General features: G+C 45.7%; 1 protein-coding gene across 1 annotated transcript in view; it reads left to right on the top strand.

Annotated features, from left to right (window-relative positions):
• The first annotated feature begins 1,832 nt into the window (after nucleotides 1–1,832).
• GALNT8 (polypeptide N-acetylgalactosaminyltransferase 8) overlaps nucleotides 1,833–17,018 on the top strand; it is a 40,374-nt gene continuing 25,188 nt past the window's right edge. Inside the window, exons 1-4 of the mRNA XM_060254020.1 lie at nucleotides 1,833–2,184; nucleotides 11,994–12,294; nucleotides 13,344–13,510; nucleotides 14,564–14,747. Of these exons, the coding sequence (XP_060110003.1) occupies nucleotides 1,974–2,184; nucleotides 11,994–12,294; nucleotides 13,344–13,510; nucleotides 14,564–14,747 (863 nt within the window). The 5' untranslated portion in view covers nucleotides 1,833–1,973. The remainder of the gene's footprint in view (nucleotides 2,185–11,993; nucleotides 12,295–13,343; nucleotides 13,511–14,563; nucleotides 14,748–17,018) is intronic.

Here is a 17,018-nt window from a genome sequence, read left to right as displayed (position 1 = left end):
GCCAATGGTTCTTTCTCAGCCTAACCTACGTCACCAGGCTGGTTGCCATCAGGATAAAATGGAGGAGAGGAGAATGAGGTTGTAAGCTGCTTTGGGTGCCCATGGGGGAGAAAAAGCAGGGTATAAAGATTAACTTAAATTTAAAAAGCAGGGCATTAACTTAAATTTAAAAAGCAGGGTATAAAGATTAACTTAAATAACTTAAATTTCCAGGCACACAGGGGTAGAATTTGGACAGAGACCATAAGGCATTAGGAGAAGGGGCTCGACTCCTTTCCATTCCCCATGATGTTTTCCTGACCTGAAATGGTTCACAGGAGCTGCTATTTACCTGGTGGGGAAATTTATATGTACTGTAATGGCTGCCCATGCTTCCTCAGAGGGACAAATGGTGGTTCTCCAGAACTTTTTCTGGTTGGTGCCCTGACCTGAATAGTTCAGGCTAGCATGATCTCATCAAATCTTGGAAACTAAGCAGGATCAGCCCTGGCTAGTCTTTGGAAGGGAGACTTCCATGGAATACCAGGGTCATGCCGCAGAGGGAGGCAATGGCAAACCACCTCTGAAGTCTCTTGCCTTGAAAATCCTATTGGATTGTCATAAATCAGCTATGACTGGACGGCACTTTCCACCACCATCAAATGGTGCAGGAGGAAAGGCGGAAGACTTCTCCTCAACACAAGTGCCCTCATCCCAATTTCGATTGGGCCCACATATGCATGTGGGAATTGAGTTCCCAGCTCAGAACCCCACACATCTGACCTGAGATATCCTTATGACAGCGCCAAGCGCGGTCAAAAGCCAAGCTTGTGTACATCATTGTTTTCATTGGCTAAAAGTATTGTCTCTGAATGCAAACACAGTAGCATATCTTGCTTTGCTGCACATAATGAGCGAATTTTTCCTTAGCAGAAGCCTGATGGGAAAATCTTTCATTAAACTAAACACAGACAACCTGATATTGGGGGGTTGATTCATATGTTACCAAGTCCACACAGCGAACTTGGTGCTTGAAGATTTGAGGGTGGAGCTTGGGAGAGTGGGATTTAGGAAGGGTTCTCTGCTCAGCAAAGGAGGGAGGGAGGCAAAGGCAAGGCTGAGAATAGGGTTGCCAAGTCCAAATCAAGAAATATCTGGGAACTTTGGGGGTGGAGCCAGGAGCAAGGTTGTGACAAGCACGATTGAACTCCAAAGGAGGCCATTACTTTTAAAGGGACTGCTCACCTTTTAAATGCCTTTCCTCAATTTGGAAATAATGGATAGGGGCACCTTCTTCTGGGGCTCATAGAATTGGACCCCCTGGTCCAAACCTTTTGAAACTTGTGGGGGGGGGGTGTCTTGAGGAGAGGCACTAAATGCTATGTGGAATATTTGGTGCATTTAACTCAAAAAACAGCTCCCCTAGAGCCCCAGATATCCGTGAATCAATTCTCCATTATACCCTATAGGAATCGGTCTCCATAGGGTATAATGGAGTGCCCAGCAAACACTGCCATCCTCCCCCCTGCTTTCTGATAACCCTGAAGTGGGGGGGGGCCTTCAAACCAGGGGATTCCCTGCCTCCACCTGGGGATTGGCAACCCAGACTGAGAACAAGGCAGGTTCATGCACATGTCAACTTCCTTTCGATTAAAAGTGGTGTGAGATTCTGTGGCTTTGGGGATGTCAGGTGTGAAGTGGCTCTTCCTAGCAGCATTCCTGCTGCAGCCTGTGCCACGTAAGAGTCAGCTGAGGGTTTTTCTTGGTTTTGTGCCAAATCAGTTTTCCTCCTCACCACTGGCCCATCCCTCCAAAGTTCTGTAACTTGCTTCCACCTGCCTGCTTGCGAGTTCAGAAACATTTCCCCCCCTGTATGAGCAACCTCCCAGTCTGTCTGCTGTGATTGCAGAAAGCAAATGCTTTTTGCAGCTGTGGGATGCAGGAGATACTCATCCCCTCCCAAAGAAAGCTGAACAGAGATTAAGAGGTGAATAATGTCCCGCAGAAAGCTCCCCGGTCTTTTCCCCATCTTGCTGGTTCTGCTTTTGACCATGAACATTTTGTTTATGGTGTATATGAAGACTACAATCAAAAACCTAAGGAAAGAGAGCTCGGGACATTTAGAATTTCACACCTGGAAGTCTGCAGAAGAAAATGTCCTTTTGGAACATTTAGAACACATAGAGACAATGGTTCGAAATATATGTAAGTACAAGAGAATTGCTACACAGGCTTTTTTTATTTTAAAGAGGGATATATTTTTAATATTATACCAGTATGTGTGTGTTTGCCTGCCTGCTTATGAACTATGAAGCTGCCTTATACTGAATCAGACCCTCAGTCCATCAAAGTCAGTATTGTCTACTTAGACTGACAGCGGCTCTCCAGAGTCTCAAGCGGAGGTTTTTCATGCCTACTTTTCATGCCTTTTTAGGGTCTCAGGCGGAGGTTTTTCATGCCTACTTTTCATGCCTTTTTAGTTGGAAATGCCAGGGATTGAACCTGGGACCTTCTGCTTACCAACCAGATGCTCTACCACTGAGCCACTGTCCCTGCTTGAAGAAGAAGAGTTGGATTTATATCCTGCCCTGTTCTTAGAGTCTCAGAGCGGCTTACCATCTCCTTTCCTTCCTCTTCCCACAACAAAGATAGAGTTCAATGGCACCTTCAATAAAGTTTTATTCAGGGTGTGAATTTTCATGTTCATTTCAGAGAGAATGAAATGGAAACAGAAATAATGGGTTGCTGGAGTTCCATTCCATGCAGCTTAATGTGGTGCCTTGGAATGGAACTCCCATCAGCCTGTTATTTCTGTTTCCATTCCATTCTGTCTGAGGAAGTTTGAATACACATGGAAGCTCACACCCTGAATAAAACTTTGTTTGTGTTGAAGTTGCCATTGGACTCTATCATTGTTCTATTGCTTCAGACCAATATGGCTACTCACCTGGATCTATCTCCCTGTGAGGTAGGTGGGGCTTTCCCTGTGAGGCAACAGACACCCTGTGAGGTAGGTGGGGCTGAGAGAGCTCTGAGATAACTGCGACTGGCCCAAGATCAACCAGCTGGTTGCATGTGGAGGAGTGGGGAATCAAACCCAGTTCTCCAGGTTAGAGTCTGCTGCTCTTAACCACTACACCAAACTGGTTGTAAAGGTGCAGAAAGAGCAGTGAAAGTGGTCAGGGGGGCTAGAGTAACTGCCAAATGAGAACTGGTTAAAACACTTTGGGCTGTTTAGCCTAGAAGAAAGGTGAGTAAAGAGAGGCGTGATAGAGTCTTGTACAGTTATGGATGGTGTAAAAAGAGTGGGAGAGGCTTTTGTCCCTTCCTCATAAAGCTGGTATCATCCAATGCAGCTGGAGGGTGGGACATTCAGGACAGACAAAAGGAACTACTTCTTCACATAGCACATAGTTAGATCGTGGAACCTGTTGCCATAGGATGTGGTGATGGCTGCCAATTTTAGAAGGGGAGTAGAGAGATTAGTGGGGGAAGGGGCTATAAATGGCTACTAGTCACAATGGCTACTGGCCATGATGGATATTGACTCCCTCCAATATAAGTGGTCCTATACCTCTTTAAATTGAATGCACTTGTGCCAAGCAGCAGAGATGGGGCATGGACTTTCTGCTTGCAAAGGAGTTGCATACTGAACCACAGCGCTTCAGAAGAAATACCTGTAGGGGATCCTGTAACACTGCACCGTAAAAAAGGAAATTTTGGAAACTAGGACAGGACACTTGGGTTTTAAAATAAGCTTCTGAGAAGTCAAGGCTGCTCAAGGGGAACCTTAATATACATGGCAATAAGTTGCACAAATATCACCTCTAGTCTTCTTTTAAAAGCAAGTAGCTTGGAAACCTGTCACTGCATCATACTTATTCTAGTTCTTGGTTCTGGCATGACATACAGCCGAAGAAAGAAGCATTCCTATCTCTCATAGCAAAGCTGAGAGACCAGTCACTGCAAATATACTCAAGACTCAGAACCTCGAGGACCTGATAGAGATATCAGCTTCCTATCTCAGTGGACATAATAACTTGGTCAGCTCTTAATTTTCCCCAGTATTCAGACTCTGTTAGTTTTAAAAATGCCATGGGGGTTCTGTGGGGAAGAGGCTCCTGCAGCTGTCCTGCAAATATGGAGCCTCTACCTCAAACCCCCTTCCCCATAGCAATTCATTATACCCTATTTTGCCATTGACTTCAAGGACCCATAGGGTATAATGGTGGGATGGGGCACCCTCTTTGAGTGCCCCTAGAATTGGACCCCTTGGCACAATCTTTTTGAAATTTGAGGGTTTTGTGGTGGAGAGGCTCCTGCAGCCTCCCTACAAATTTGGAGCCTCTACCTCAAACCTTCTCCTCCAGCTGGAATTCATTATACCCAATTTTGTCATTGACTTAAATGGCCCATAGGGCATATTGGAGTCAAATGGCTGCCGAATTTCAGTGGCCATTCGTGGCTGCTGTATTCAACACCTGAATCAGATCAGAGAATCTGATTCAGATCTATATGGTTTAAATACAGCCAAAGCAGCTGTTTTTCGGGGTTGTATTTGGTTTGGCCAAACTGAATGCACACCCCTACTCTTAAATACATTCTATCACCAAGTGGTGTAGGGATGACAAGGTCTTGAGACCAAGAAATGAAAATAAAGAGGGGGCATGGAAAAATTAGGTGAGGAGAGACAGAAATAAATGAGAAACGTGTGGGAAAGAGGGAGATAAATTAGTAGAGAGAAAGGTTGTTTTATTTTGCTGCAACACCCTAACTACTGCTCTACAAGATCTGATTTAGCTGGGTGCAGGGACAGGAAGAGAGAAAGGGCCTTTTCACACTTACCAGTGGAAACTGGAAGGGAGTCAGTATTGTGCTGCCTTGCAGTAATCCGAGACAGGGATGGGAGTTTTCAGACACATTTTTTTTCCCCGGTAGGGTTTCGTGATTGAAGCAAGCCATTTCACACTGTTCCGCTTTTATCTCGCTTCCACCAGTGCCAGCCGTTTTTGCTTGCCGGCGCGCGATCTCCAGCTTATTATTTTTTTTGAACGTCCGGCAAAGATCGCTATAGCGCTATAGCGATGTATCACAACAGCATCACCATAGAGATGGCTAGGCTCCATTGAGATAAGTTACCAAGTTTCAGTGGCAGCGATCTCTGGCATCTTAATGGAACCCAGGGATCCCTATGGTGATGCTGTTGTGATACATCGCTATAGCGCTATAGCGATCTTAGCCCAACATTCCCCCCCCCCCCCCAAAAAAGCAGGAGATCACGCACCAGCAGGTGAAAAAGGGTGCGAAAACTGCTCCTGAATTAGATAAAGTCTAGCGACTATTGGAGAAAATGACCTATAGGATGGCAATTGCCATAGCAGCTGTCGGCATGTTGGCTTGGTTGTTTTGGGCTTAGCCAGAACTATTAAGCAAGTTTGTTTCAGTCTTCAAGAAAGGGACATCAAGCTGATCCTAGAGTGCTTTTTTCTATGCTATGCAGCCAGAACCACATTTTAAAAATAATGGACAGATTGGTTGGACACAGCATGACAGTGGCTTCAGAGGCCCCCTTCAAAGGCCTCCCTCAAGCTGCACATGGGGCAGAGCACACCCCCTGCTCCTCCCTTGGTATGCCACTGCTTCAGTTCATTTGCTTTGGCAAGAAAAATTGCCAATAAGTCATTTCCCCCAACATATGAGATAAATAGCGGTGACCCCCCCCCCCCGCCAATTCTCTTCAGATTATTTTCCACAAGTTACTGAATAGTCTTGATATAGGAGTATAGATATCACTGGCAAATTCACTAGCAGAACAGTCCAGTGCAGCATCACAGCAGCCTGTCCATAGGGATGTGCATTCGGCTCGGCCGAGCCATATTTACAGCCGAACCAGTGTTGATTCGGCCGCATACGGAATAGCCTGCAGCCGACTTCCATAAGCGCCCATTACACGGCAGCCGAATAGGCTCGTTGTGTAGTTACGAATAGCTATTCATAAGCAAACAGCTGTCAATTCAAAACAAAAGGCGGCAATTAGCTTCTGGAGCTTCAAAGGAGCTCCTTTGGCACCTTCCCGCCTCTGCCTTAACATCCCTGGGATCAGGGAGGGGGGAGGGGGAAGAGGAGCCCCAACAGCCAATCCAAAGCATGCATTTGTAAAATACATTGGAAATGCATGCTTTGAAGGGCTTTCTAAGGAGTCTTCACTTCCTGGCTGACTCCTCCATGCTGTGTGTAAGAGATTGCTTAAGCTGCTGCAGCTCTCTCACTCAGACTTCCCTGGAAGACAAGGTAAAACACTTTTTGGGTTCTTGTTTTTATTTATTGTTGGTAAAAGGACTTTTTTTAAAGACTTAGAGTCCCTTTACTTATCCAGATTTGGGTGGTGGTGGGGTAGCTTATTTGGGGTTTCTGCTTGGGGAGGGGGCCTGGGGTGGGGGGGTTTGCCAATCTGCCCATATCTTAATTTAGTGAGAGGACTTTTAAAAGTGCAGTGTCCTTTTACTTCTCCTGATTTGGGTGGCTTTAATTTCTTGGGGTTAGGGTGAAGGGTTTTTTGGGGGGGAGGGGGTGGCAAAGTTCCTGTATTGTTAAAAGTTAATTTTTTACTGTTTTAAAAGTATTCAGTGTTTGATTTGTTGCTGCTGTGCTGTGTTGTGCTGCTGCTATTACTCTTTTCTTTGGGTTCTTGGGGCGGGTGCTGTTTGGCCTAATTTCCATTGTTTAAAAGGCCACTTTTGTCCCCCTTTTCTTGTTGGTGAAAAGGCCACTTTTTTTTAACACTTGGCCTTTTGTGATTCTGCTGGTTTTGTTTTGGTTTTTTAAATTGCCTCTGGTTGGTGTGGGGGTTGGTGAGGGTGTGTGTGGGCTGGGTCACTTTCTTGTTTTTATAGAGTAGGTTGTGTGTTCTGTGGCAGGGAAGCTGGCACCTGGGTGAGAGACCCAGAACCAGCGGGCTTTTTGTGGTTTGCCAGCTCTCCCCTTGTTATTTGGGGCAGGGCTGGAGAGCTGGCATCTGTAGATTGTGTGTTCTGTGGCAGGGAAGCTGGCACCTGGGTGAGAGACCCAGAACCAGCAGGCTTTTTGTGGTTGACAAGCTCTCCCCGTGTTATTTGGGGCAGGGCTGGAGAGCTGGCATCTGTAGATTGTGTGTTCTGTGGCAGGGAAGCTGGCACCTGGGTGAGAGACCCAGAACCAGCAGGCTTTTTGTGGTTGACAAGCTCTCCCCGTGTTGTTTGGGGCAGGGCTGGAGAGCTGGCATCTGGGTTTGCTGCAAGCAGGTCTGCAGAGCAGACCTTGAGCAGATTGTGTTTTGTGTGGCAGTGAGGTTGGCAACTGGGTTTATGTTGGTGCCAGGCCTGCAGGCCCAGGGTTCATAGATTAGATAGAGGGATGTAGTGCATTTGGGGCCTATAGAGATTCTCTGGTGTGAAGTTAGGTTTGGCTTTGGGTGCCCCAGGAATTGGACCCCATGGTCCAATTTTTTTGGGACTTGGGGGGGTTGGAGGGGAGAGTCCCCTTCAGGTCTCCTGCAAATTTGGGGGCTCTCCCTCAAACCCCCTCCCCTCCAGGCGGCTTCAATTATATCCTATTTGCCATTGATTTTAATGGCCCATAGGGTATAATGATGGAATAGGGGCACCCTCTTTGGGTGCCCCTGGAATGGGATCCCCTGGCCCAATCTTTTTGGGACTTGGGGGGGTTGGAGGGGAGAGTCCCCTTCAGGTCCCCTGCAAATTTGGGGGCTCTCCCTCAACCCCCCCCCTCCAGGCGGCTTCAAATATACCCTATTTGCCATTGATTTCAATGGCCCATAGGGTATAATAGGGCCGTATATTCGGTAATAGCCGTGCATCTACCGTATATGCGGCTATTCCGAATACGGTATTCAGTAGTGCATGGGGAATCCGAAATTTTTTTCCCTGTGCACTTCCGAATCCGTGTAATTCCGAATTTTTTTTTTTTGCACATCCCTACCTGTCCACTGAAGTTAATGGACTTCAACAGGAGTAACTCAGCATAGGATTGATCCAGATGGGCCTAGAACAAAGTTAGAGGACTCAGTCCACATAGGATTGCACTGCGAAGCACCTGTATCTCTAGTTGGTTCCACATGAAAACTTGAGGTGGTTCTAAATAATTTCATTGTGCCAAAAAGTATAACTCCTTTTGTGCTCCAAAAGAACGTCTGTTTATCTAATGGTGCTAGATTTCTCAGGACAGACTGTGACTTGGCTACTAATTTTTACCTGGGGTCATGTTTTGAACAAAGTGTGGGCTGAATGTTTGCAGTATTGCTTCTGTCCACTGATTCATTCCAATATGAGTGGAAATATAACCAGGGATGGTATTAGACCCATTAGGATAGGTTCTGCCTCCGTATTTAAATCAGGTCTCTGTAAGAGTCTGCTTTTGGGTCCAGTGTCATGAATGTGTCAAGGGTTAATATTTCCTTATTTAATCTCTCTGATGCTGTGCTGGTAGTTCTAAGCCAGTCGCTTGAAGCTAAGGCTGAAGTTTAATCCGTAGGAAAGGTTATATTCTGGAAGACAGAGATTCAAGTGGGTAGCCGTATTAGTCTGAAGCAACAAAACAAAGTCTGAGTCCAGTGGCACCTTTAAGACTTCTTTGGATGCACACAAAGGCTTATACCCAGAATAAAACTTTGTTGGTCTTAAAGGTGCCACTGGACTCAAACTTTATTCTGGAGGCTACCTATTTTGGACAGAGTGAAACTGTTCTCTGCAGTTCAAAAGTGCAGAACCTTACTTATGGGCCCAACCCTTTTATTTGAGAAGTGGGCTGGTGGTATGGCCAACCGTGTTTTTTTTTTTTTTTTATCAGTGCCATCTAGTTTGTCATTTCTGCCCCTCTTAAACTCAGTTGACCTGGTCATTCTGCTTCACGCCTTTGTTAACCTTGTTGCTGGATGACTGAAATGCCTCAATATGAGCTACCCTTATGGAACTTTGGAGATTTCACTTTACACAAAACACATCACCCTATTGCAGGGGGGGTCAACAGTAGCTCCAGATGTTTTCTGCCTACAACTCCCATCAGCCCCAGCCAGCATGGCTGATGGGAGTTGTAGGCAAAAAAACATCTGGAGAGCTACCGTTGGCAACCCCTGCCCTATTTGTTATCAGGGGCTAGTGGGTATGAGCAGATTTTAACTGTGTGTAAGCAAGCACTGTTTCTTATCTTTGTGGGACTTGTGTATATGAGGGAGTGACTCGTCCTGGCATGCTGCCCCTAGCATCTGTTACTGGTTCTCCATTAGTTCCCAAGAGACTCTATGTTGTCCATAGTCACAGCTGCCCTGCAGAATGGGCTCCTGGAGAAGTTCTCCATTACTGGTTCTCCGTTAGTTCCCAAGAGGCTCTATGTTGTCCATAGTCACAGCTGCCCTGCAGAATGGGCTCCTGGAGAAGTTCTCCATTACTGGTTCTCCATTAGTTCCCAAGAGACTCTACGTTTTCCATAGTCACAGCTGCCCTGCAGAATGGGCTCCTGGAGAAGTTCTCCATTACTGGTTCTCTGTTAGTTCCCAAGAGACTCTGTTTTCCATAGTCACAGCTGCCCTGCAGAATGGGCTACGGGAGAAGTTGAGCTGGTTGTCCTCCCTTCAGATTGTCAGAAACAGACCTAATGTGGCTGTTGCTGTCAAGGGTACAGGATGGTCTCTGAGGGCAGTTCTGGCCCTGAGTACTAAGAACACCAATCTTAAGCCCCACCTCCAATGCACTGTATGATTAAGATATCACCATTGGGTTAATGCCAGAAATGACATCATGATGTTGGCAGGATATCATTCGCCCCATTCCTACTAGGCTCCTTGTTCCAACAGTCGCTATGGGAAATGGTGCCCACATATGTGTGGTTTGTTAGGTCTTTGTTCCTCAGTTATTCCTTCTGTTAGAGGAAGAGCTACTTTAGTTGGGAAAAGTCTCCTTAGGCTGAAGGAAGGCTACCTGGTCAACAGTTTCCTGGAATTGCCCCAAGGAGCTGTTGTTTGCTCTGTTGAGGAAACATTCATGTAGCCACAGGACAGTACATGTAGATTTCCCCCAACATGGGCAAACAGAGGCTTCCCAGGACCATTTCAGATGGCATCATGGCAGCAACAGACTCTGTGCACCATGATCCCAAACTGAACAGGGGCCACACATCCTTGGCACAGAACTTTCCTTGCATGTCTGTTTAACAGTGGTGGCCATGAGAGCTTTGCAATGTGTGGATTAGAGCTGCAGGTCTGTTGGATCAGTGGCTTGAGGATGGGTCTTACCTTTCTGGGAGCAAGGAGGGAGAAGCAGGAAATAAACACAACATGCTGACATCACCAGGAAGTGACACAGGCAAGACTGTTGTGGGGCGAGATGTTCTGTTTCTTGGGCAAAAGTGTATGGTTTGAAACTACCATAGAGTTTTGGGGACTGGCAACCCTAGTGTGAATTAATCCTGTTGTGTAAAGTGTACTTGAGCACTATTAGACATAGCATGAGGTTCAGGCCTCAAATCAGGCCTCAAATCCTCATGAAGCCACGGATTTTGCAAAGTGACTTGGGATGAATTCCTGTCCTTCAGACATGTTGTAAGCAGAGAATAAAACTCCTTTCCATGCTTAGCTTCTGGGAGGGCCCTTTCCATGCCATTCTTCAAAACTAATGCATGCCAAATGATCTAAACTAGGAGTGTCAAATTCATTTGTTATGAGGGACGGATCTGACATAAATGAGACCTTGTTGGGTTGGACCAAGTGTGTCATAAAATGTAATGCCAGATAGCAGAGATATATAAACTTTTGTATCTCTCCCGTGTGATTGAGGGAACTGGGCAAAGGAAGCTTTGGCTCTTTCCCTCCCTCTCCAGGGGATGAGGAGGGGTGGAGCCTCAGCCAATAGAAGGAAAAGAGGCTTGGCTTAGTAGCTCTGCTGTGTGATTGAGAGAGCCTGGCAAAGCAAGCTCTCTCTCCTCCTCTTCTTCTCCAAGGGAAGAGCCTCAGCCAATGGAGAAAATAGAGGCTTTGCTCTGTAGCTCCTGTGCAATTGAGCAAGCCTGGCAAAGCAAGCTGATATGCAGAAGGAAGCAAGAGAGAGGGAGAAGAAAGCAGACTTGTTCATGGGACTAAGAGGAATTCTCCAGGGGTCTGATTTGACCCACAGGCCACATGTTTGACACCCCTGATCTAAACCCTTTATGAACAAAAGGAGAAGTCTAATGACTTCAAGAAAGGGTTGCCAACTCCAGCTTGGGAAACTCCTATAGATTGGTGATGTCTGTGGGAGGGGAAATTATTTCACCTAGAATCTATGGTAAACCATAGAGTCTTCCCTCTTAAGCTGCTATTTTCTCCAGAGTCCAGAGGAGCGGATCTTTGTAGATTGGAGATCAGTTGTAATTCTGGGAAAGTGCCAGGCCCCACCTGGAGGCAACCACATTTCAAGACTTTGAGGAAAAATAAAATAAAAACCAGATAGCCATTGATAAAGAAACCTTGAGTTGGTAACTGATAAAAAAAGTATGGACTGGTTTTTGTGAATTTAACAGCACTTTGAATTGAAGAAATGCAGGTGCAGATTTTCACAGCTACGAGATGATGCATCATTTGTGTGCAATTCAAACTGCTATTAAAAGCACAGCGATAGAGGCTAGTTGGCAAGTTGAGGATGGTTGACAAGTAGTTTATGCTGGTACTTATCTCTTTAGAAAGCATTTCTTGCATCCAGTTTCATGTTAAACTCACAGATTTCCTCCACTTTGCACTAATCGAACAGCACAAGTCCATTTAATAGAGTCACTAATCTCCAGGTGACCTTCCGAAGTACAGAGATCATTTCGCTTGAGAAACTGGCAGCCATGGAAGATGGATTCTATGACATCACATCCCTGCCCAGCTCCTTCCTCTCCCAGACTCCACCATCCCCAGGGCCCAGGAATCCCCCAAGTCAGAATTACCAGTTCTATTCCATCATGACATTTATTTTATCATTTTCTGTTGTTTGGGTTTTTTTAAGCAAATACCATAAAATCATCAAGGAATGTGGAAGAAAGGAAACGGGCAGATAATATACAATTGTTAGAGAAATCTGCGGATGAAGCACAGGAAGCCAAGGAGGCAAAGAAGGAAGAGGGAAAGCACAAAGCTGCACCCAGAATGCGGTTCCCAGACTCCCATTTGTTTAAAAGGTGGGGTGGCGACCTAGCAGAAGACCAGCAACTGGAAGCTCAGGCCCTGTTTGAACAGTATGGGTACAATGCCTACCTCAGTGACCAGCTACCTCTGGACAGATCTCTAGAAGACACCAGGCCTTCCAGGTGAAGTAAGACTCTCTCAGGTACTTTTACGGGCAAATGTAAGTTAACAAATGTGGACTTGAGGTCAGGATTAAGGGACAGAAAAGCTGGGGAGCCAGGATGAGAGGGGGGGCCATGAAGAAATTTGGTAGGTTTAGAACACACAGTCAGAAGAGAAGCTGCCAGGTAGGGATCAAACTGAACAGGCAGCACAGCTGAAAGACAAAACCTGATGGAATTTTACACCTGCATTTTCACTTGCCAGATCTAAAGGAAATTCGATTTTTCCAAACTTTTAATATGGTTCTTTGAATCATTTACCAGTGAATTTCAGCTCTACAGCAGTCCTACCACATAAGCATAAAATGAGCTCCCCCCCTCCCTTTCAGATGACAGCCAGGTGGTGGTGCTTTAAGCAGGTGAGTGGGTTCCTGTCCTTCAACTATTAGGAGTCCCAGGTCCTGAGAACCCTCAGAGGTCCTGAGAACCTTCAGAGGTTCAAAACCAGCATGCTAAATTGAACCCAGTAGCAAATTGAAAGCCAGTGGCTCTGCAACAACACAGAAGGAAGGTGGCCTTAATATCTGGGTCCAGTTAACATTTGGGGCCAGCTTGAGTTGTTGTCTCCTGATCAAGAAATTCTATCTCTTGTTCAACAGATTCCTGAAGATTTGAGAGTAGAGTCTGTGGAGGGTGGAGTTTGGGGAGGGGAGGCCTCTACCACTCCTAAATTAATTTTGGGAGGGGAATCATTTTCAGATATCCAGCAGATGTAATGTTAATCAACGATTTTAAAGTTAAATTTAGGATCAGATGGGCGGGGGAGATTAATCATGAAATGAAATAAATTCATTCAACAGATATTTGGTTTCATTCCCCCTCTCATGTGGACTAATAGTTTGTTCTGAGCAAATCAAGACACAAATGTTCTTTACTTTGCCACAAGAAAGTGGTCCATGGAATCTTCCTGACCTTTTATCATGATGGTCTTTTTCTTCCTGATAGTCCATTGCTTCCATTGGGCAGGAAAATGTTCTGACAGTTTCTCCTTCTCCTGGTTTTCCGGACAGGTGTTTAGAGAAAAAATATCCTCATGACCTCCCAACAATTAGCGTTGTTCTCATATTCATAAATGAAGCCACATCCATCATTTTGCGTGCAATCACCACCATAATCAATAGAACGCCTTCCCATCTCTTGAAAGAAATCATCTTGGTTGATGACTGCAGTTCGCATGGTGAGTCCCATGGACTGTGAATGTTACAAGCTAGAATGTTGTCCATGGAACAAGGTGTGGTTGTCACAGTCTGGAGCCTCAGTCCTGCTCATTCTGGGTATGGAGAGCACACTGTAGAGATGTTCCTCTTATAGAGAAGTCCAACATGAGTTCTCTGCACTGAGGTGCACAACTGCTGAGAATACCATAACAATGATATGCCCAAGTTGTTTCAAAGTCCTTCTGTGGCAACTCATATGAACACACGAAGCTGCCTTATACTAAATCAGATCCACTAAAGTCAGCATTGTCTACTCAGACTGGCAGCAGCTCTCCAGGATCCCAGGGAAAGGTCCTTCACATCACTTACTGCTTGATCCTTTTTAATTGGAGATGCTGGGGATTGAACCTGGAACCTTCTGCATGCAAAACAGAGGGTGCATTCACACTACACTAAATAATGTGTTTTGCAACTGGATTTTTGGTACTCTTACACAGTATAAATCCTCTTGCAAAACACATTATTTAGTGTAGTGTGAATGCACCCAGAGTCTCTATCAATGACTATGACTCCTCCCTCCAATCCCCCTTTTTTTTCAGCCTACAGCACCTGATATTCCCAGACCGTCTTCCATCCAAGTACTAACCAGGCCTGACACTGCTTACCTTTCAAGATCAGACAAGACTGGGAGTGTTCAGAGTAGCTGTGGTACATGTTCCTCTCAGAACATCTAGCAATAGCCTACTTTTTTTTCCAGCTCTCATGGCGTGTGTGTGTGTGGGGGGGATGCTTCTGGGGAGCTGCCAGTAACCATCTGAGTGAAACAGGGCAACCACAGGTATCAGAGTGAAACTCATGAGCCTGAAGTCAGTGGCCTGGCTGCATTTTAAATTAACCTCTGTCCTGAACAGCCAGATATCCTCTGGCCATTATACACTAAGAAAGATTCATGGGTTTGTACTGGAAAGAGAAAAAGGAAATGTGAATAATGTAACCTAATTGATCTTTTCTGTATTTCAGCACATATTAATATTTGAAGAGACTAAAATGTGCAGGATTTTTTTTTTCTTCAGAGGAGCTAAAAGGGCCTTTGGAGAAGAAGATCAAAAGGTACGATGTAAAACATCCGGGGCTGCTGAAACTGGTCAGACATCAGAAAAGAGAGGGTCTCACGCAAGCTCGAATTTCTGGCTGGAAAGCATCCAGCGCTGATGTTGTGGCTATCCTGGATGCTCATATTGAAGTCAATCGTGGATGGTAAGAAATAAAATGGAGACAGGAATGCTCCCCCCAATTCCCCTGGTGATACCCCATTACAAGAATTCAATCTGCGATGAATTTCATTTGCTCCCATGATAGTCTCATACAGTGACTCAAGTTACCTATGAGACCACATTGTAAGTTTAGCATCACAAAACACGAAAAATGGAAATAATCAAATCTAAGAGAGAAAAAAATATGATACTGATCTAGAAATGCATTCCAAGAAGTGAGCTCTATGACAGAAAATAACAAAAAGAACATTTTGGACAGAGAACAGCTTTAATATCTTCCTCCAACTCTTAAAGCAAATTTAAGAATATCCCTGGGCCAAAAGAAGTAAAACTTCAAAGCACCCGCACTCGGGCCTTTTCCGCCACAGCCCCACAACTCTGGAACCAGCTCCCAGAGGAGGTGCGGGCCCTGCGGAACTTAGACCAGTTCCGCAGGGCCTGCAAGACCGCCCTCTTCAGACAGGCGTTTACTAATGATTGTACTAATGTTTATGGCTAGATTAATAATACTTACCGCCACTGTTAGTTAAGGAATGTTTTAATTACTGATTGGTTTTAATGTGATTTTAATGTTTTATTATTGTATTGTTCATTTTAAATGTTGTAAGCCGCCCTGAGCCTGCTTCGGCGGGGGAGGGCGGGATATAAATAAAATTTTACATTACATTACATTACAAATTCAGAACTCCAAATTCTGGGGAGAAACTGAGATGAGAATTTTAGAAGAATCTATAATACAAGGGTGTTAAACATGAGGCCTGTGGCTGGAACCGGCCTGCCCAGTGCCCAGGGCTTTAATCTAGGGTTGCCAACCCCCAAGTGGGGGCAGGGGATCCCCCGGTTTGGAGACCCTCCCCCTGCTTCAGGGTCGTCAGAAAGCGGAGGGAGGGGAGGGAAATGTCTGCTGGGAACTCTATTATTCCCTAGGGAGATTTATTCCCATAGAAAATCATGGAGAACTGATCTGCAGGTATCTGGGGCTCTGAGGGGGGGCTGATTTTTGAGGCTGAGGCACCAAATTTTCAATATAGCATTTAGTGCCTCTCCTCAAAATACCCCCCAAGTTTCAAAAAGATTGGACCAGGGGGTCCAATTCTATGAGCCCCAAAAGGAGGTGCCCCTATCCATTATTTCCTATGGAAGGAAGGCATTGAAAAACTGTGCCGTCCCTTTAAATGTGATGGCCAGAACTCCCTTTGGAGTTCAATTATGCTTGTCACAGCCTTGATCTTGGCTCCACCCCTAATGTCTCCTGGCTCCACCCCCAAAGTCTCCAGATATTTCTTGAATTGGACTTGGCAACCCTACTTTAATCCAACCCACGGCTCTGTTCTCTCCCCGTCCCTACTTCTGCCTGTCCTTGCCCTTCCAAGCTGCCTGGGAGTTCCTCATCTTCACTGGCTTCTCTTATGCCCTTGTGAGTCTGCTAGAATTATTTGCTGGCTGAGGGGGAGGGGACTTGCTTGCAAACATTGTAGTTCTTGGTGGAGGCTTTTCTCTTGTGTTGATTGAGCTAAAGGCAGGGGCTGGGTGGGTCTGCTAGAGTTCTGGGTTACCAATAATCCCTGCCCCTCCTTCTTCTTTGGGTAATGTTTAATTAGCATTACATTTTTGGTTGGGCTATCTCTGCTTGGCATTCAGAGAATCCCAACTTCTGTCCCTGGCACTTCCGCTTAAAACGACAAGGCTGTGCCTGATGATTAGGCTTGCTATTAGAAAGACTTCAATCTCAGTCCCTGGAAAGTCACAGCCACTCTGAGTAGTCTGGGGAGGGGGGGAAGCTTGCAATGCCCAGCCTTTTTATGTTTTCTCCTGGGTCCTAGGCTGGCTCAGAGAATTGACCATGAGAGCAGGCTGGGGAAAGGTTTTGTTCCCCACTCCAGGTGGTATGGGGGCATCAGCCTAGTGCTGCACTGCATCTTTCATTGTGTTTGTTATCTTTAATCTGGAGGGTTGCCACCTCCAGATTAGGAAATTCCTGGGTATTTGGAGGTAGAGCCTGGGGATGTCAAGGTTTGGGGAGCAGAGGGACCTCAGTGGGGTATAAACACCATGGAATCCATCCTCCAAAGCAGCCGTTTCCTCCAGAGACACTGATCTCCACTCTGGAAAATAGCAACCCTGCCATTAGCAGAACAAATGTGTGGTAGAGTTTCCTAGCTGTGAGGCTGAGGCTAGGTTGCAAAAAAACCAAAGGTCAAGCATGTATGTGTGCATGCGCTACATTGAATGCCCAGGGAAGGCATATTCATAG

Source organism: Heteronotia binoei, chromosome 14 (assembly GCF_032191835.1).
Source record: "Heteronotia binoei isolate CCM8104 ecotype False Entrance Well chromosome 14, APGP_CSIRO_Hbin_v1, whole genome shotgun sequence".
Classification (NCBI taxonomy): Eukaryota; Metazoa; Chordata; class Lepidosauria; order Squamata; family Gekkonidae; genus Heteronotia; species Heteronotia binoei.
This window is presented reverse-complemented; position numbering and strand designations above follow the sequence as displayed.